At 41.2% G+C, this 21,663-nt stretch overlaps 3 protein-coding genes across 3 annotated transcripts in view; 1 reads left to right on the top strand and 2 right to left on the bottom strand.

Moving 5' to 3' along the window:
• LOC137169991 (uncharacterized) overlaps nt 1–21,663 on the bottom strand; it is a 157,992-nt gene that overhangs the window by 42,817 nt on the left and 93,512 nt on the right. The window lies entirely within an intron of this gene.
• LOC137170107 (actin, alpha skeletal muscle-like) overlaps nt 1–21,663 on the top strand; it is a 114,015-nt gene that overhangs the window by 16,843 nt on the left and 75,509 nt on the right. The window lies entirely within an intron of this gene.
• LOC137170007 (uncharacterized) lies at nt 13,056–20,397 on the bottom strand. The gene is made up of 6 exons (XM_067573427.1): nt 20,271–20,397; nt 19,456–20,100; nt 19,311–19,352; nt 19,163–19,219; nt 16,046–17,239; nt 13,056–15,530 (listed from the first exon to the last, which is right to left on the bottom strand). The coding sequence occupies exons 1-6, from the start codon at nt 20,380–20,382 to the stop codon at nt 13,873–13,875; spliced, it is 3,708 nt and encodes a 1,235-aa protein (XP_067429528.1). The 5' UTR covers nt 20,383–20,397; the 3' UTR covers nt 13,056–13,872.

Below are 21,663 nucleotides of genomic sequence, written 5' to 3'. Positions count from 1 at the left end.
ATCTCAAGGCACTTTTAACATTGAGCAGGTCAAGACCGTACTTTTTAATTTACAGAGACCCAACAATCCCCCATGAGAAAGCACTTGGCGACAGCGGTAAGGAAAAACTCCCCTTTAACGGGTAGAAACCTCAAGCAGAACCCGGCTCTTGGTCGCCATCTGCTTTGACCGATTGGGTTGTGAGAGAGAGAAAGAGAGAGGGAAAGGGGGAGGGGGGACAGAAGAACAACAATCATAACAATAACAATAAGTATAAGCATCAATAGCCAGGGAAGGATGCCATCAGGACTGTGAAGGACCGCGAAGGCTCAGCCCAGAACCCAGGGTTTCCTGTGAGATGAGAAAGCACAAAAAACTCCGGGGAAGAAGCAAAGTTATTGACATGCATTGATGTTACATGAATGCATACAGATGGAGAGGAGGAGGAGGAGAGAGGAGCTCAGTGCATCATGGGAAGTCCCCCAGCAGTCTAGGCCTATAGCAGCATAACTAAGGGCTGATCCAAGGCGAGCCTGGTCGGCCCTAACTATAAGCTTTATCAAAAAGGAAAGTTTTAAGCCTACTCTTAAACATAGAGAGGGTGTCTGCACCCCAGACTCAATCTGGTAGATGGTTCCATAGAAGAGGAGCCTGATAGCTGAAGGCTCTGCCTCCCATTCTACTTTTAAAGACTGTAGGAGCCACCAGTAAGCCTGCATACTGGGAGCGCAGTGTTCTAGTGGGATAATACAGTACTATGAGCTCTTCAAGATATGATGGTGCCTGACCATTAAGGACTTTGTAAGTTAGGCGAAGGATTTTAAATTCTATTCTAGATTTTAAAGGAAGCCAACGTAGCGAAGCTAAAATGGGAGAAATGTGATCTCTTTTTCTAGTTTTAGTCAATACACGTGCAGCTGCATTCTGGACCAGCTGGAGAGTCTTTAGAGACTTGTTAGGGCAGCCTGATAATAAGGAATTGCAATAATCCAGCCTAGAAGTAACAAATGCATGAACTAGTTTTTCTGCATCTTTTAGGGACAGGATGTGCCTGATTTTTGCGATATTACGTAAGTGAAAAAAGGCAGTCCTTGAGATTTGATTTATGTGGGAGTTAAAGGACATATCCTGATCAAAGATAACTCCCAGATTCCTTATGGTGGTGCTGGAGGCCAGGGTAATGCCATCCAGAGTAGCTATATCATTAGATAATGTGTTTCTAAGGTGTTTAGGGCCAAGAACAATAACTTCAGTTTTATCTGAATTTAGTAGTAGAAAATTGCAGGTCATCCAGGTCTTTATGTCCTTAAGGCATGCTTGGAGTTTGTTTAACTGATTGGTTTCATCTGGCTTCATTGATAAATATAATTGGCTGTCATCTGCATAACAATGAAAATTTATGGAGTGTTTCCTAATAATATTACCTAAAGGAAGCATATACAGGGTGAATAGAATTGGTCCAAGTACAGAACCTTGTGGAACTCCATGTCTAACCCTTGCCTTCACGGAGGATTCATCATTAACATGTACAAACTGAAATCGGTCTGATAAATAGGACTTAAACCAGCTTAATGCAGTTCCTTTAATGCCAATTAAATGTTCCAGTCTCTGCAAAAGGATTTGATGGTTGATTGTGTCGAATGCGGCACTAAGATCTAACAGGACAAGTATAGAGACAAATCCTTTGTCTGATGCAGTTAGGAGGTCATTTGTGACTTTCACCAGTGCTGTCTCTGTGCTATGATGCGCTCTAAATCCTGACTGAAAATCCTCAAATAAACTATTGTTATGTAGAAAGTCACATAACTGATTAGAGACTGCTTTCTCAAGGATCTTAGATAGAAATGGAAGCTTAGATATAGGTCTATAATTGGCTAAAACACCTGAATCAAGAGTAGGCTTCTTAAGAAGAGGTTTAATTACAGCTACTTTAAAGGACTGTGGTACGTAGCCTGTTACTAAAGACAGATTGATCATATCTAGTAAAGAAGTGCTCACTAAGGGTAAGGCTTCCTTAAGCAACCTAGTTGGGATGGGATCTAAGAGACAGGTTGATGGTTTAGCTGAACAAATCATTGAAGTTACTTCAGGAAAGTCTACTGGAGAAAAACAGTCCAAATATATGTCAGGATTTACAGCTGTTTCTAAGGTGCCTGTGTTTGGGGAGAGAACGGTGCCTGTTGAGGGCAGGAGGTGGTTAATTTTGTTTCTAATAGTTACAATTTTATCATTAAAGAAGCTCATAAAGTCATTACTACTGAGAGCTATAGGAATACATGGATCTATAGAGTTATGACTCTTTGTCAGCCTGGCCAAAGCGCTGAAAAGGAACCTAGGGCTGTTTTTATTCTCTTCTATTAATGCTGAGTAATAGGCGGCTCTGGCATTACAGAGGGCCTTCCTATATGTTTTAAGACTATCTTGCCAGACTAAGCGAGATTCTTCTACTTTCGTGGAACGCCAAATCCTTTCCAATTTTCGCGATGTTTGCTTTAATTTGCAGGTTTGGGAGTTATACCACGGAGCTAACCTCTTATGTTTTATTATCTTCTTTTTTAAGGGGGCGATAGAGTCGAGTGTTTTTCTTAATGAGCCTGCAGCACTGTCAACAAGATTATCAATCTGGGAGGGACTAAAGTTAACATAAGAGTCCTCTGTAGTATTGAGACATGGCAGTGAATTCAGTACTGATGGAATTGCTTTCTTAAATTTATCTACAACACTATCAGATAGACATCTAGTGAGGACATTTTTGTCTAATGGTGTGTAATCCAGTAATAGGAATTCAAAAGTTATTAAAAAATGATCTGATAGAATAGGATTTTGTAGAAAAATATTAAATGTTCAATTTCAATCCCATAAGTCAGAACAAGGTCTAGGGTATGGTTAAGACAGTGAGTGGGATTATTTACACACTGAGAGAAGAAAATTGAGTCTAATAATGAGATAAAGGCAGTGCTGAGACTGTCATTATCAACGTCCACGTGAATATTAAAATCACCTACTATAAGTACTTTATCTGTACTAAGGACTAAATATGAACTCTGAGAATTCAGATAGGGAATTCAGAGTACGGGCCAGGAGGACGGTACACTATAACAAATAGAACTGGCTGTAAAGTTTTCCAGGTTGGCTGAGAGAGACTAAGAACAAGGCTTTCGAATGAGTTATAATTAAATTTAGGTCTAGGGTTGATGATTAGGCTTGAGTTGAAAATGGCTGCAACTCCACCTCCTCGGCCAGTGTCTCGAGGAATATGAGTATTAATATGACTGGGGGGAGTGGATTCATTTAGGCTGACATATTCTTCATGACACAGCCAGGTTTCAGTAAGACAAAATAAATCAATATGATGATCTGAAATTAAATCGTTTACTAAAACAGCTTTAGATGATAGAGATCTAATGTTCAAGAGTCCACATTTAATTATCTTATTTTGTTGTACTATTGCAGTAGTGGTTTTAATTTTTACTAGATTTTCATGAATGACTCTTATTTGTTTACTTTGGATTTAATTGATTCAAGTGGTCGGGGGACAGACACAGTCTCTATGTAGTTTTGGGTGGGTAACTGCTCTAATGGAAGCGCAGAGAAGCGTGTAGGACTGCAGCTCTGCCTCCTGGTCTCAACTCTGGGTTGTCATGGTTTTGGTCTACTAATAAACTCAGCCATATTTCTAGATATTAGAGCAGCTCCATCCAAAGTGGGATGTATGCCGTCTCTCCTAATCAGACCAGGTCTTCCCCAGAAAGTCTGCCAATTATCTATGAAGCCCACATCGTTTGCTGGACACCACCTCGACAACCAGCGGTTGAATTGTGACATGCGGCTATACATGTCATCACTGGTCAGATTAGGCAGCGGTCCAGAGAAAATTACGGAGTCCGACATTGTTTTTGCAAATGTACACACCGACTCAACATTAATTTTGGTGACCTCCGATTGGCGTAATTGGTTTAAGTTAGCTGCTAATGCTAGCTGCAGAGCTAAACTAACAACTTGTGCGATTAGCGAGAAAAGTCACTAAGAGAAAAGTGCTGAGAGTGCTTGTGTAAAACTAGCGAAAGTTTAAATATACAGCAGATATTAATCCACAGCAATGTGATATATATAGGAAAATCAACTGAGTTGAGAGCAGCAACAACGCTATCAGTAGACACAGTCGGCAACCGGAAATGATACAATACGCTTACCGTAGCACGTCAGCACGTCCCGATGCATGAGTTAACACTTACAGTTTAATTTACGCACAACTTAGAGAATTAACTGATGACTGTTCAGCACTCACTCGCGCAGCTTTCTTGGGAATGCTGGCTAAACTTGTGCAGTGTGCATGTCAAGTGAGGTAACAGTCCATTGGGTCCGTTTGGTAATCATGCCTAGACTGCTTGATGGTGAGGCAGAACAGGGAAATTTGCACAGCCGCCCCTGAATTCACTAAGGGAATGAGTTGTAACACAAATGTCCCTGCTGCACAATGAGAAAGGCTTCTCAGTCCTCTGGCATTTTAGGAAGTGTGATGAGCTTGGCCACAGGACATATGTAGGTAGTTCCCTTTATATTTACCTCAGCTGTGCATATCCTACCATCATTGCTGGAGATTACTTTGGTTACCCACCCGACTGGCGAAAGCACCCTCAGCAGCTGTGAATTGACAATCATGACAACGTGGTCTGTGGTGAGATCTAGGGTAGAGGTGCGCCATTTCTGACGGAGCTGAAGGTTAGGGAAGTAGTTCCAAGTAAACTGGACCCAGAAATGGTCAGCCAGTACGTGACTATGTTTCCTGTGATGACGTCCTAGAAGGTCACTGCTTGTGGCAAGGATGCATCCCGCCACTCCATGAGCAGGAGATTTGGCGTAATGGGGTCAGGATCAGCAACGTCAGATGTAGCATAGCGGAGGGGCTTTGAATTGAGGATCCCCTCAACTTCTACAAACATTGTCATCAGGACCTCTTCTGGGACTGTTTGGTCTTTCAGAACCACTTGAAGTGAAGCTTTAAATGATTTGATCTCCCTTTCCCATGTACCACCAAAGTGTGAAGCGAGTGGTGGATTAAATTTGAAGTTGATGCTCTGTTCAGCAAGCTGTTCCTTCAAACATGGCTCGAGTGCAGCAAATGCTTCTTGCAGCTCTCATTCTCCTCCCCGGAAATTAGTGCCTCTGTCATAAAGGATTTCATATGGTTTTCCTCTTCGTGCCGCAAAGCGACATAAAGCCAGCAAAAAGGACTCTGTGTCCATGCTGCACAAGAGGTCTAAGTGCACACACCTGGAAGTGAGGCATTTAAATATTATGCCCAACCTTTTCTCATGTCGGCGGCCTATTTTTATAGTGTATGGGCTGAAGCAGTCACCTCCGGTGGACCAGTATGGTGGTTGGTTGATGCGTAGCCGTGCAGCTGGGAGGTCTGCCATTGAGGGAATGACAGGTTTGCTGCACCATTTACGACACTCTACACAGTTGTATTGATGTTTCTTGACTACTTGCTGTCCATAGTATCCAGTATGTCCTTCTTATCTCTGCCAGTACACGGTCATGACCGGCATGTAGCAAACGATTATCATAATCCTGTACTAACAGCTTTGTGACAGGGTGGTCAGGTGCCAGAACTGTGGGGTGTATTGCATCCTCCTTCAGATTTTCTGCCTTTCGGAGCCGGCCTCCGACCCTGATCAATCCTACAGCATTGTCGTACACAGGGGAAAGAGAGAGCAGACGGCTGTAAGGTCTGAGAGGATTACCTGACTGTTGTGCAGCCACCTCTGCAGGGAAACTCTCCTGCTGTGATCTCTTCAAGAGAGCAACAGAGCCATAGGCTCTCTCTGAGGCATCAGAGAAGATGTGTAGGTTGACAGAGCTGTTAGCAGGAACATTGGAAGTGTAACACCGTGGTAGGGTGATGTTCTGTAATTGTGGCAACTCCCTCCCGCATGCTTGCCACAAGGGGAGGAGCTCATCAGCAATTGGCTCATCCCATCCTCTCTCTTTCCTCAGAGAGCTTGAACCAGGACCTTGGCTCGCGTTGTAAAGGGTATAATGTAGCCAAGTGGGTCATACTGGCTCGCCAGTACTCAGTACACATATCTCAAGGTGGGCTTAGTTGATGGAATAGCACAATGCTTGTATCCCAGGGTGTCAGGCATGCAGCGCCACAGGAGACACAGTGTGGACTCTTGTTAGCTGTCAGCCATAATTCACATCCCACTGACTTGGCTTCTGTTGGTAGGTGGGAGACAACCTCAGGCACATTACTGGCCCACTGTCTTATTTCAAAGTCCCCACTAGTGAGGAGTGCTCTCATCTTGTCAATGAGGTTTCCTGCCTGATCATGACACTGCAGAGACTGGAGGCAGTTATCCACATAAAATGCTTGCAACACAGAGTTAACTTCCTCTTTGTTACCTTCACTGTGGTCCTTTACATGATGCTGCAGGGCATATGTAGCACAGCATGGGTTACAGGTGGTCCCAAAAGGCAGTACACGCCACTTGTAAACATCTGGGCTGCACTCTCTCTCCCCATCATGCCACAGGAAGCAGAGCAGTGGCTGGTCCTCGGGGAGGAGACGAACCTGATGGAACAGCAGTTGAAGTTGAAGATGATTCTGGCTTTACCATTATGATATACAACGTGATGTGGGATAAACCATGACACCTCTGAGTTGCTCACTTCATTAACGCTGATCTTCACTACATATCCAGCCCGCTCCAACTTGTGGATCACACACAGCTACAGGGCCCCTGATAGGACTGGTATGTACTTGGTGTGTCGGTATTATCAGGTGAGTATTATCTTACCCAATGAGCAACATGGGTTTGACTTTGTTAAAGGACTGCAGTGGGATGTCCCTCAGGTGTTTATATCTCTCTTTCAGGTATTCAGCTGCACATTACTGCTCTGCCAGATTCAGTTCTGCTGCAGTGAAGGCATGATGGATGTTGTGTTTCACCCCTTTCTTTGTCATAGCCGACACTTTAAATGACACAGTAGCACCCTTTGGCTGCACTATTTCTTGTCTAGTGGTCCTCAGGGCAAGGATCTCTTCCTTCCCGACAAGGCCAAGGTGATGAACAGCAGCTTGTAGTATGATTGTTCTTTCAGAGCCGTCATCCAGAACAGCGTACGTGTCCAGCATTTTATTTCCATTCTGAAGACAAACTGGAACAACCTTTAGCATTACTCTCCCTGAATGGCTAGCTTGGTCTATGTATGCCATTCTAGATGAAGTATTTACAGTCAGGATGTTTGCAGTAAGGGCCACCTTATGCAGTATACGCAAGTGTTGCTCCCAACAGGTGGCACAGGGCTTCTTCAAAGTGCAGTTCTCAGGCTGGTGTTTTCTCCCACACCACCAGCAACATTTCTTCTCCTTTATCCAGCTGGCCCTTGCATTGCTGGTGAGTTTAGCAAAGTCAGCACAAGTGATGAGGTAATGCTCTTGATTATTACAATAAGGACAGTAAAGCTTGAAATGGTCACGCTCCTTGGACACTGATGGAGTAGAGTGCTGGGCTCCCTGCTGACTACCATGTAAAACAGTAGTGGTTTTGACTCTTTCCTGTTTAACTGCTTTGTGCTCCCTACTGTCGGCATGTGTAGGTTCTGATGGGCATGTCCCTGTAATCCAACGAGACACCTGTAGTGTCTGGACTTTCCTTTTGAGCCACTCCGCTAAATCTAGAAGAGTGTATGTCCTGTCACTGCCACTCTGGATAATTCCCCTGTTGAAACAGTGTTCAACAAATGCATCTCTGAAATTGGCAGGTAGTTTGGTGAGTAATGTGTCAACATGGGACCCACAACTCAGCTCTGATGATGAGGGGCCATCCATCGTACTTAACATTCCCACCAGAGTTCCAACTGATGCGGCAAAGTCCTCAAAATCTTGATAATCTCCAGCCCTAACTGGCCTTGAGTTCCCCCTGCACCAGCTGTCTAGGCTGACCATATCTCTGTGTGAGGGCTTGCATGGCACTTGTGTATGGAGTCGGACTGTTGACATACCGCTTAGCTACCTGAAGTGCAGAGGAGAATCTGAGATGGTCAAGGAGGATTTGATACTCGTAGTCTTCAGTGTTTGTGAGGACCAAGCACACTGTCCACGCCCCTTTTGAGCATAAGAAAATCACTTTCTCTCCCTGAGCTGAATACAGATAGTTTAGGCTTGGGGATGCCAAATGATGCAGCAATTGCCATGTCCATCATACTGGGCAGATTGGAGTTATCTGGTGGCCATGCAGGTACAGAAAGCTGCACAGGGTATGAGTGTTGGACAGGAGGTGGTGCAGAATATTGAACAGGTAGGTATGGCTGTGGGGCAGACTGCCAATACCTGGGAAATGTACTATATGGTTGTTCTGATGGGGCAGGAGGCACAAAAGGAGCCAGTGAAGCCGGATGCACAGGAGTCAGTGGAGCAGGATGCACAGAAGGAGTGGGATGGAGTTGAGCTTGAAGGTGAGAGGCGGGGGGAACCCTTGCTCCAACGTTGGGGCGGGGCAAACCAGTTCTAAATGAGGGAGGCTACTGTAGTGACGCTTATATGCAGCATGTTGGTATGAGTGATATGAGGAATGTGCAAGGGCACTTTGTGGATATGATACTAATCTCACATTGCCTATTTCCACTTCAAGCTCTTTCATCTGCTGGCTTATTGTCCACCAGAATGCCTCCAGGTGCTGTCATCTATCATCTGAATTCTCAACTGGCTGATGAGTAGCTACAGGATAGCTAGGGGGTCTCCCTGGGCTAGGTGGCACCACATATGTTGGTCTTGGCGGTGAGACTAGCCTCATGGTGGAGGGATAAAAATGTTGGCATGGGTAGCTGAGTTCAAAGTCCTCCAGATGTCTGGGAATGCGTTGCACCCTGCTGAGACGGGGACTCAGTTGTGGCTGCCTATCATAAAACTCTCTAGATGTAGCCATAGCGCAGTTTGTATACATCTGGCTCGAAGGACCACTTCTTAAATATATTTGTTGATTGAATGCTGGCGTATACAAGTCCGGCCCAAGTCTTCTGTCAGAAAAACTGCAGCATTCCAGGAGTTCAGTCAATGATCTTTAGTAATGTCCCATGGGAGTAAAGGTAGATGTGTACATTGAGTCCTGTATCCAGTAAGGATAAACAGCCAATCATCAAGTTGTGAAGTTGTGGTTATCTGAAGGAACACAAGCAACAGAAAATGAAGAATTGAGTCTAACTGTTCTGAATAATCAAGAAGTAACTACCATAATAACTAATTCTGTTGGAAACAGTAAGCTTAACCATAGTATATGCAGTACTCCAAATGTCCACAAGGAGTCTCTCTCAACTGCAGCCAGGGATTTACAACACTTCTTCACACTTCCATTTCTTCTGCTCTGGGTCAGTCTGCTGTATCAGACCAGCTCTGTGTCAGTAAGCTCACCGCATTTCCGGAATGCTATTAAACCACTTCCACCACAGCAAACTTTGAACAAGGACTTGAGTGAATTTTCTTCAAAAAAAGGCACAATAACAAGTAAACAGTTAAATTACTGGCTAGTTACACAACCCTTTTGTGACAGTATACTTGAAGTTACATCCAGGACAGAGAATATAAGTTCTGAACTAGTCATCAAGTTTATAACCAAACACTACAACTACTGAAATAGTCTATTCATGACATTAACCTGACATTAACGTAATTATAAACAATGTGCAAAGATGCATGAGTTAACACTTACAGTTTCATTCACGCACAACTAAAAAAATTCACTGATGACTGTTCAGCACTCACTTGCGCAGCTTTCTTGGGAATGCTGGCTAAACTTGTGCAGTATGCATGTTGAGTGAGGTAACAGTCCTTTGGGTCCATTTGGTAATCATGCCTAGACGATGGTGAGGCAGAACAGGGAAATTTGCACAGTACGTGTAATAAACATAGTTTATTTGCAGTGTTGGAGGCAAGGCTCAGTGAATTGGAAGCACGGCTCCACACCATGGAAAACAAATCAGTAGCTAATGTAGTTAGCCAGCCCCCAGTATCTGGTGCCGGCCAACCCCGGTAGTTCCCAAGCAGCCAGGAAGCCAGGGTGACTTGGTGACTGTCTGAAAGAAGCATAGCCCTAAGCAGAAGCCCACAGATCACCACCAACCAGTTTGTGTTTCTAACAGGTTCTCCCCACTCAGTGGCACACCCACTGAGAAACCAACTCTGATTATTGGCAGCTCCATAGTCAGACACAGAAGTTAGTAACATAGTCAAATGTATTTGACTATGGCAATCAAATCTAAAACTGCTGGCTAAAGATAAACATAAATATGGGACAACTGTTACTCACGTTGGCGGGAACGACTCTCGATTACGCCAATTGGAGGTAACTAAAATTAATGTTGAGTCGGTGTGTACGTGTGCAAAAACAATGTCGGACTCCGTTGATTTCTCTGGACCCCTACTAAACCTGACCAGTGATGACGTATAGCCGCATGTCACAATTCAACCACTGGCTGTCGAGGTGGTGTCCAGCAAAAGATGTGGGCTTCATAGATAATTGGCAGATTTTCTGGGGGAGACCAGGTCTAACTAAGAGAGATGGCATATCCCACTTTGGACGGAGCTGCTCTCATATCTAGAAATATGGCTGAGTTTATTAGCAGGCCAAAACCATGACAACCCAGAGTTGAGACCAGGAGGCAGAGCTGCAGTCTTCACGCTACACGCTTCTCTGTGCTTCCATTAGAGCATTTACACACCCAAAACCACATAGAGACTGTGTCTGCCCTCCGACCACTTAAATCAATATCTTAAGTAAACAGAAGAGGAGTCATTTATAAAAATCTAGTAAAAATTAAAACCACTACTGCAATAGTACAACAAAATAAGAGAATTAAACGTGGATTCTTGAACATTAGATCTCTGTCATCTAAAACCGTATTAGTAAACGATTTAATCTCAAATGATTATAATGATTTATTTTCTTACTGAAACCTGGTTGTGTCATGAAGAATATGTCAGCCTAAATGAATCCACTCCCCCCAGTCATATTAATACTCATATTACTCGAGACACTGGCCGAGGAGGAGGAGTTGCAGCCATCTTCAACTCAAGCCTAATCATCAACCCTAGACCTAAATTTAATTCGTTCGAAAGCCTTGTTCTTAGTCTCTCTCAGCCAACCTGGAAAACTTTACAGCCAGTTCTATTTGTTATAGTGTACCGTCCTCCTGACCCGTACTTATCAAACTTAGTCCTTAGTACAGATAAAGTAATTATAGTAGGTGATTTTAATATTCATGTGGATGTCGATAATGATAGTCTTAGCACTGTGTCTATCTCATTAGATTCAATTGGCTTCTCTCTGAGTGTAAATAAACCCACTCACTGTCTCAATTACACCCTCGACCTTGTTCTGACTTATGGGATTGAAATTGAACATTTAATATTTTTTCCACAAAATCCCATTTTATCAGACCATTATGTGATAACTTTTGAATTCCTATTACTGGATTACATGCCATTAGGCAAAAATGTCTTCACTAGATGTCTATCTGATAGTGCTGTAGCTAAATTTAAGGAAGCAATTCCATCAGTATTGACTTAAGTGCAATGTCTCAATACTACAGAGAACTCTTACGCTAATTTTAGTCCCTCTCAAATTGATAATCTTATTGATAGTGCCGCAAGCTCATTGGGAATGACACTTGACTCCATCACCCCTTTAAAAAGGAAAATAATAAAACATAAGAGGTTAGCTCTATGGTAAAACCCACAAACCCGCCAATTAAAGCAAACATCGCCGAAATATGAAAGGATTAGGTGTTCCACCAAACTATAAGAATCTCGCTCAGTCACAGATAGTCTTAAAACATATAGGAGGGACCTGCATACGGCCATGGACATCAGCGCTGCTAACGATAGGCAGGCTCAGATGTAGTCTAATAATGGCAGCACTATAAATCTTGTGACTATGTGATCAGCGCTATGACTCCTCTCTTTATATCTGAAATTGAGTCTTTAGTTGAGTTTTTCAGGCCTACATGTTCAGAGGTAAAAATTCATTTCAGTCAGAAGTTTGAGATTAAACACTGACTGAACACATATCAGGACCTCAAAGTTCAGACCAAAACCCAGAAAATGATCCGTTTTCTTGCGGACTTCAAACACATACAGCCTGTTTGCTTTGCTAACGTCATATACACATTTACAGGTTATTATAGCAGTTACGTGTTAATACAGTAAACCTGCACTGTGTCCACATCGATCACTGTTAGTGACGTCACTGTGATAATAACAAGCTGTGAATCTGATCTGAACAATATCACTGGAGGGTGATCACTGATTTTCAGTCAATATGTCATATCAAATGTTCATTATTCTGAGCAGTTGAAGGACTTCTACACCTTGTGATGAGTCAGAAAGAAGAATGCTTAATTTCACCTTTTAAGTCAACATGGATGAGAAGTACTTAAAGTGCTCAGAATAAATTAACTAGTAACTAAATCACAGGTGTAAAAGAGTCTTTGAATTATATAAAAACTGAGAACAAACTGCATCAGCAGAGAGATCAGTGGACAGCAGTAAACCTCAGCAGCACTGACTCAAAGACATTTATGATATTTACTCAAAGACATTATTTATCTGGTCTGTGTGAAAATGTTAGTTGGTATAAAATGATTCAGACCAACTGTGGCTGGTCAGCATCAGTCATTTAGTCCTGAGCTGAACCGTTATTGTAGGAATGATATTTCCACCTGAGGTTCACACCACAAATGTGTGTTTTAAGTGTTTTCTATACAAACAGTTCCCTGTTTTAACTGAACAATATAATGTGTTGCAGATGCTAAAATAGTTATTTGTTCATGTTTGGCAGGATTGGATTTCTTTATTGAACACAGGACAAGTATAGCAGGAATACTAGGAGTTACTTGGGTTGATAAGATGAAGGAAATAGAGAAATAAATGCAGAGGTGAATGAAGACGTGAGTCAGATAAAACAAACTTCCTTCCTCAGTGTCTCCTGTGCAGGTAGAAACAAACCTGTCAGCTCTGTTCTGTTTCATCACTTTATCTGTTTGACTTCAGCATTAAACATCAGTCCACACTGAACTACAGAGAAAACACTTTATTCATCTTTCTGCAACAATTAACAAACACACCAAAGATCAAATACAGACAAGTTGATTTGACATTAATATGAATTATGTCTTAAATTGATATATACAGTTATAAAACATCTGTTCTTATTTGACATGTAACAAAAAAAGTTAAGAGTTCATCATCTATAAAGACATTTTTCATCATTTTGATTCATCTGATTAGCAGTTTAAATGATATTCAATTACAACATCATGTTCCTCCTCATATTCAAAAGAAAACAAAAATAACAATTTCTAACAAACCGGCATTAAAGGAAAAATACAACAGCATAAAGATTGTCTGCAGATGGAAAAGGTTTAGAAACTGTAGTTAATTCTGCCTTCTATTGTATCTAACATAAACGAGTGGTAGACACCTGTATCTCTAAGAATTACCGGCACTTTATGTTTTTCCTCACTGCTCAAAGAAATGAAGCCCTGACGAACAAACATCAGCTCTACATTAAACTCAGGATCAGGTTCTGAGAACATTTCAAGTGGAGACACAGTTTTTATCAAACCTAAACCTGCAGGAGTTTTAGTGGTTTTAGGATCTCATTTTCTTTTAAGAGCTGCACAAACACTGATTAACTGGACTGACCTGGTGCACCAATCACCTCCTTGTTCCCCTACACAGCTATTTACATATATATACACACACCTGACACATCATGTATACATCCATGCTGATGGAATAAACACACGTTAATGAACTATTACAACCACAGTCATAACACTGAGTAGATCTGTAACTATGTTGTTTTAGTGACAAACATAAAAGAAATCACCTCATAAAATGCAACAGGGCTTCTCTTTAGATTTTGCCTTTTTTAATGTTGTGACGTCCTCCAAAAGTTCCTGTATCAGGTTGCTTATTTCTTCTTTTTGTATTTTTAGCAGGTTTTCTCTTTTCTCATCTGTCACAGTCTTCATTTGGTTTTCATGTGTTGTCAGTAAGTCTTTGACTATTTTCAGATTTTCTCTCTTTTCTGTCACACATTCCACTAAGTCATTGATTTCTGCTCGATGTTTTTTCCTCATTTCTTTTTCATTGTTGGCTTTCAGTGCCTTTAACAGGTCATAATCTTTATCTTTGTCTTTCAGTTGTTCACTGTGCTCTTGCTTCTGAGCTGCAATGAATTCATTGAACTCTTCAGCTTTCTCTCTGGCTTCATCTTCATATGTTTTCTTTATGTTCTCCAGTTTTTTCTTGTAGTTCTCCTCTAATTCCTCTTTCTCTCTTTCCTCTTGTTCTCTTTTGAGTTGATCTTCTTTTCTTTTCTTTTCATATTTTTCTCTTTCTTCCTCATATTCTTCTTGGAGCTTTTCAAATCTTCTCTGCTCCTTCTTTCGTCTCTCTTCATCTTCTTGATTTCGTTTCTCCCACATTTCTTTTTGTTTCTTCTCCCAGGCCTCTCGTTCTTCTCTCATCTCTTCTCTGCTCTCTGTCAATGCTTTATCGATGACTTGTTTTTCTTCTGATTCTAACTTGATCTTTTTCTCCAAAGCTGCAAGTTTTTGTTCCCACTCCTGTCGTTGAATGTCTTCCTGGTTTTTCCTCTTCTTGTCTTCTTCTTCTCTCTTTTCCTGTTCTTTCTTTCTCTCTTCACGCTCTTTCTGAATGTTTTCCTCCTTCTCCTGAAGTTGTTTCTCTCTCAGTTTTCTCTCCTGTTCAATTTCTGCTCTCTGTTTTTCTATTCGTCTTTTCATTGCCTCCATTTCTTCTTCATGTTTTTTTTCAAGTTTCTCTCTCTCTCTCTTCATCTCTTCTTCCTTCTCCTTCAGGATCTTCTCCACTTCCTTCTTTATTGCTGCCTCGGCCTCTTGCAGCATCTCATTGGTGTAGCAGCTGCCGCCATTTTTCTTCACCATGGAGACAATCTTCTTTATCAGCTCACTGACTTGTGTTCGGTTTTGTTTATCATAGTTATTAAACACATGGTATCTTCCTCCACAGTCATCAATCAGATTACTAAATGAATCATCACAGTCCTCTTTAATGTAATCTTCAATGGACCGGTTCTCACGTTCCAGTGAATCTCCTCTTGTGAAAAGAATGATGGTGAATTTTTCTGAATTCTTCCCGAAACCTTCCTTGATGAGTTTTATTGTCTCCTTCTCTTCTGGTGTGAATCTGCCAATCTGTAACACCAACAGGAAGACATGTGGTCCTGGAGCCAGAAGACTGATGCATTTCACCATCTCCTTATTAACCTCTTCATGGGACAAAGTGGAGTCAAACAGACCAGGAGTGTCGACCACAACGACAGGACGACCGTCTGCTTCAGTCTTTGCTTTCTGACACTGTTTGGTGACTGATGTTTTGCTTGTTTTGGCTTTAAACTCTTCTCTTCCCAGAATGGTGTTTCCTGAAGAGCTCTTTCCACAGCCAGTCTTCCCCAGCAGCACAATCCTGAGACTCTCTGAGCTCTGATTCTCATCATCACCTGCAACATCAAAACAACTGGAGTTACTTTAAATGTTCACAGTTGCTACAGTTCAGTGTTGTAGATTCAAGACTGTAATGGCCCTGCTTGCTAACGTTAGCCACAGGTACACCTACATTCAGGAGTCACCTGATGCTGGTTTAGTCAGAGTTCAGATGTGTGTATCGTGCAGCTGAGGTTGAGTCTTCTGCAGTGCTGTGTGCAACACTGAGGCTACGCTAACGCTAGTTGTTGGATGGTCAGTAAATCCTTCCAAACTGTTTCCTGCCTGCTTGTTAAACCACATGTGTTAAATACAGGCATGCAGCGTGTGTGTGTGGAGGATTCTGAGTAAGAAACTTTGAGGAAAAAAAAAGTTGAAAAAAATAATGTAACGAGTAATGTAACATGTTAATAAAGTAATGTAATTACTTTTACAATGAGTAATATGTAACAAGTAATTATTTACAGTTTTTGAGTAACTTGCTCAACACAGTTTATGACAGAGCTGCAGATCAATTAAGTACTATACTCACAGCTGGCCATGATCTTTGTTTTCAGGTCTTTAAGTTCAGCCTGTAACATGTTAATGTTTTTCTCTTGTTGCAAGACCTTGTTGTAAAGATTCGTTTGGACACGTGCAAATGTTTTTGATGTGTAGCAGCATTGTTCATCCCTGTGTTGTTTCATCTTCTCCACAGCATCCAACATCAGAGACACCTGCTGCTTGTTCTTGATGTTGAGAACAACATGTCTTCCTCCACAGCTCTGAATGAGCTCCTGGATGTCTCTGGTTTCTTTTACAAAGTCAACAACAGCTGAAGTTGTAGGATCTGACTCCACAGTGAACAGAATCATGGTGAAGTCATTGACTGGAGAGCTGAATGTGTTCTGGATGGTCTTTAACTCTCCCTTGTCTTCATCAGTGAGGGGATCCACAGGTAGGACCAGGATGAAGGCATGGACGCCCTCAGGATCACAGAGGGAGATACACCTGAATGATTCCTCCATCACTGCCTCCTGAGGTTTTCCATACAAGGCAGGCAGCTCCACCAGGGAAACCCGACGTCCACACACCTCTCCCTGATGTTTAACACACTCTGATGAGTTGGAGACTGAATGAAGCTCTGTCTGACCTAAAATGGCCTTGACTGCTGAAGTCTTCCCTGCTCCTCTCCTCCCACACAGAACCAGGTTTAAAACTGGTTTGATGGTCTCTTCAGTGAAGGTGAGGAAGGTTCCTTTGTTTTCATGAACAATGTTCTCAATCTTCTCCATTAACTGTCTGTGGTCATCTTCAACCATGTTGTAATGTCTTCCTCCACAGTCTTTAATCAGCTGATTCACAGTGATACTTTCATTCTCCTTGTGTGTCATGATGATCATGGAGTGTTTAAAAGCATCTTGACCAAACAAACTCAGGATGAACTTCAGTCTTTGTTTGTCCTTTTCATTGAACTCTGAGGGCTTCACTAACAGCAGCAGGACATTTGGTCCTGGGAAGCAAAGATTTATGTACTTCATCACTTCTTCTCTCAGTTTCTGTTCAGACTGACTGAAGATGTCTGGAGTTTTTACCACAGTCAATGATTTTCCTCTCCACTCTCCACAGGTGGCCACACAGAGGGGAATTTTTTGGCAATGAAAGCCTTCTTTCCCTGTGATGAAGTTACCAAGTTTTGTCTTTTTGTCTTCACTTTTCCCCACCAGCACAATCCTCAGTGTAGAGACTGTAAAACAACAAGGAGATAAAACACATTATCACAGTTCAGAGTTGGTGACAACAGGTGAGTCAAACACAGCAGGTACTCAACCATGATGACAAAACAGCCTTACAGACAAATCTGAGATCTTGATCTGGACAAAGGAAGTAAACAAGTCACATCACTGTGGTGTTAAGTCACTTGAAAACACACGTATATCACTGTAATGTATTTCTTGTGCCAAGAAATCTGTCCAGGAGATCCTGTAGAACCAGTTATTTGTTGTAAATACAGTCATCAATTATAGATGGACGTATATATATGAAAATGGGTCTGTATACTGTATGTTCGTATGTGCTTATTGATGTATACATATGCATGTGTGTGCATGCATGGATACATATATATAGTCAGTTTTTTTTAGTTTCTATTATTGTTACTGTGTAATATTTGGGTATATGATTCTTGAAATTGACTTTCAAATGCTACATGTCCATGCCTTGCTTTGTTTATTCATGTATTTACTCATAGCCCCACCAGTAAATAACAGCCCATAAAATCTCTGGCCATCAAAGCCTCTTGATGGGATTAGAGATGGAGACATGTAGCCTCCAATGTCACAGTCTTGGAAATATACTGTACATTTACTCCAAAAGTGAAACCACTACACCAATGAATGAGGGTATTTTTCAGTACTCTCTGTATAACATTGGCCTGGTTTCATGATGGTGTGGTGATGTTATGAGCAAAGCTGGTGATAAAGACACTCAAAAGGTGCTAAAATAATAAAATAAATAAAATTAAAAATAATGAGGTGCATGGGTTTTACCTCTACCAGACAGACACTGATGTCATGAATCTCATCACAGTTAACAGTTAACACAGTTAACAGAACATTATCTGTAAAATATCACTGATATCCATCAGCTTCCAGACAAACTAACATGAACCTATAACTGAAATCTGAGAGGAAACATGTTTAAAAAAGGAAATGTCCATAAATAAAATACCATCAAGTATTTAGATTCTCAAGCTGCTTGTTAAACCAGTTTAATCTCTCATACAAAGTAACAACTAGCTTAAATGTGAACTGTGTTATTGATTATGCTTATTATATATTTATGTCATGAAAGCAGCAGGAGATGCATTATATTATTTAGAACTGCAAGCAAACAGAACATTTCTAACAACACAGCTGCTTCATGCAGTGATCAGTCAGCTGTCAGGAGGAGTGAAAGTAAACTAGGATTAAATTCTCTCTAAAACTCTCTTTGGTTCCATTCAAACAACTTCTGTCACCTTTTGTGTTTAAAACTGAGTACAACACTAAGGACGTCTTCAAGGAGAGACTGTGTGAAAGTGTTCACTGTTATCCACGTGTATAATTCATCACGTGGAGACTACAAAGACATAAAAGACAGAGTTGTTGGAGATCAGAGAGGCAGTGTGATGAAGCCATGAGGAAGCTCCTGACTGTCCTGCCAGTTTGACCTCTCACTCAGAAAATATTGATTGTTTATATCTTTGTTTCTATAAATGAAAGATGAAACAATAAAAGTAGTAGAAAAGGACGGATGCTGCTTGGCTGAACAGAAAGTTACCAAAATAAAGTGATAAAAGCTGTAGAATGTTCAGCTTGTTGAATGTTGTTCTTAGCAAGCTAACCATGCTAGTTCCCACAGTTTATGTTTACAACAAGTAAACATGTAGTAACAAGCTAACATTACAAGGTGTTGAGTTTTACAGCAAACAGATGAACGGTGCATTTTAGGAACGTCCCCAGCTGGAGGACAAGACACAGCTGTTGCACCAACACAAGGAGAGTTTGGATTCAAACAGATGGTTACAGATAGAATACATCATGTTTTACCACCTTTGAGCTGTAGATAAAATCTTGAATAAAATATTACAATATTAACTTATTATAAGGGCTGAATTTAATTGACTTACACTGGTTGATTGTACTTTCAGGCGGTGATGGAGTGTGTGATGTATGAGGTCTGAACCCTGTGAAAAGACAAAACCATCAATTACAGTTCATCAACTTCATCTAATAGATGTCTAACTGCACATGATAATAATTAATAAGTTTACTCACTGTTGATGACGTTTTTTGCTGAATCCTCAAGAAGTTTCAACCCTGTAAAAAAATAAATGTAAACCAAAATAACTCTTAACTTATTGTTTAAACTTAATCAAAGGTCGTTTGTATTCATCACAGTGAAAAATGTTCCTGAACTCACCGAAATCTTTCACAGGATCCAAGTTGATCCCAGATGCTTCCCCTTGTTTCAGGCTTCCATGACTACTTGGTAAAACAGGTGTTGCTTCTTTAAATATGTCACAGCTCACATGATCTCCATCATTTTCCTTCACAATTTGGTCCATGGTCCTTAACAGCTCTGAATGTTCAAGGTTCTTCTGCCAAAACAACTTGGATCTACATTTTTTGATCAAGTCTCCTGACTGTGGATGTTTCATATATTTCTCAATGAAACCTGAACTCTGCTCTCTGGGTGTTGATATCAGTATCAGTGAATGATTAAATGATTGATCACTGAACAGTTCAAGGATTGATTGTAACCTCTTCTTGTGTTCCTCAGTGAAGTCTTCAGGCTGTAGAACCAGCAGGAACACATGAGGTCCAGGATCAGAGAGACTCACACAGTTTTCTACATGTTCTGACAGTTTGTGTTGGGAGATGTCAGGATGCAGCAGATCTGGGGTGTTGATGAGAATTACTTTTTTCTCCTCAATCTGTCCACTGAATCTCAGACAGCGATCTGGTTCTTCCTCGGTGTTGAACTCAGTCGTTCCCAGTATGAAGTTCCCCACTGAACTCCTCTCAGACCAGCTGTTCCCCAGCAGAACAACCCTCAGCTCAGACACTGAAATGAAAAGTGATTTAAATGTTATTATTTTAGTAATATTTTCTATCAATCTGTTAACTATGAGATTTAGTTTCTTAAATCTTTTATTTTGTGGCCTCTACATATGAAACACTTAATTCAATTTTAATAAACATCAAAACAATTTATAACAGTTCAGTCTGACTCACTCAGAGGTGGCAGATATCCAACACTGTTTCTTCGCTCCCTGGATGGCAGATTATCTCTGACTGCAAGGATACAGAAATATAAAAATAAATTCTTTATTTTATTCACATCCATTCTCTAATGGGTCTGCTGGGGCCACTAACAATGGGATCATTCAAATATGCAGTGATTATTTCTGTCCTCTGGACTTGAGGATATTTTCATCCAGATTATATTGAATTAAATGCTGCTTCCAGAAAAAAATGTGAAATTAAATTAACTCCTCTTATACCACTGTAGGATATAACTACTGAAACTGGGCTGACTCACCAGTTTCACCGCAATTTGTGAAATAGTCACAAAATCTAATCTATCTGCATGAGAGAAAAACAATACAGCCTTTGTGTCTGCCGAGTCCAGACCGACAGAAAAAAAACGTGCTGCACGAAACCTGCTTCCAATTGAAATACATTAGTTTGAAAGTCATGCTGACTGTCACCAAAAAAGTGGAAAAATCGTGTCCATGTACACGAATAGATAGATTACATTTTCTGACTATTTCACAGATTGCCATGAGACTGGGTTGGGTGAGTAACACCACAGTCCCAGATAGTCTCTGTTCTCACAAACGTTGAGAATGTTTGTCTTAGCTGCTGTCAGCCTCTAAACCAACTATCAGCCTTGTCGACTCCCTACCAACTAAACTCTCCAAAGACCTCTGGCCTTTTCTTGGGACCTTTAATGTTCAATGTTGTTAATTTATCACTTATGATTGCTATTGTCCCTAAAATCTTTAAGATAGCTGTGGTTAAACTTCTACTTAAGAAACGTCATCTTGATCCAGGGTCTCTTAATAACTATCAACCAGCCCTCAATCTTCTTTTCTAAAATACTAGAGAGAGTTGTGTCTCAACAACTTTCAGACCACATATCAAACTATTATCTTTTTGAACCTTTTCAATTGGCTTTCAGGGCCTGTCAGGGCCCAGACAAAATAGGTGTGAGCCTGAAATGGCCCACATGTAAAATAGCCAATATGGCCAAATATCCCTAATCAAATGTGGGCCTTCTTTGGTAAAGATGCAGTGCTCTCATGTATGTGTGTTCTGGATGTGGGCCAGTTCTGGTTTATTCTTGGTTAACATACAGCTTGCTTGTGGCCCAGATCTGGGAAACAGGAGCGAACTGCCCAGGTGCCATCATTCCACATGGTACCTGGGCTGGACGAAAGTGTCGAGTGTGTGCCAGATCTGGGCCGCAGCAATTTTGCTATCTGGGAGAGTAGTAAATGATCTTCCACTTGCTGTGGATTCAGATTTGACTTCTGTGCTCCTATTATGGGTTTTAGGGTTGATGAAAACACTCAAATTACTAAATTAGAAACCTGCTTGGCTGCTGTGAAAAACTGGATGTCAC

Source organism: Thunnus thynnus, chromosome 2 (assembly GCF_963924715.1).
Source record: "Thunnus thynnus chromosome 2, fThuThy2.1, whole genome shotgun sequence".
Lineage (NCBI taxonomy): Eukaryota > Metazoa > Chordata > Actinopteri > Scombriformes > Scombridae > Thunnus > Thunnus thynnus.
This window is presented reverse-complemented; position numbering and strand designations above follow the sequence as displayed.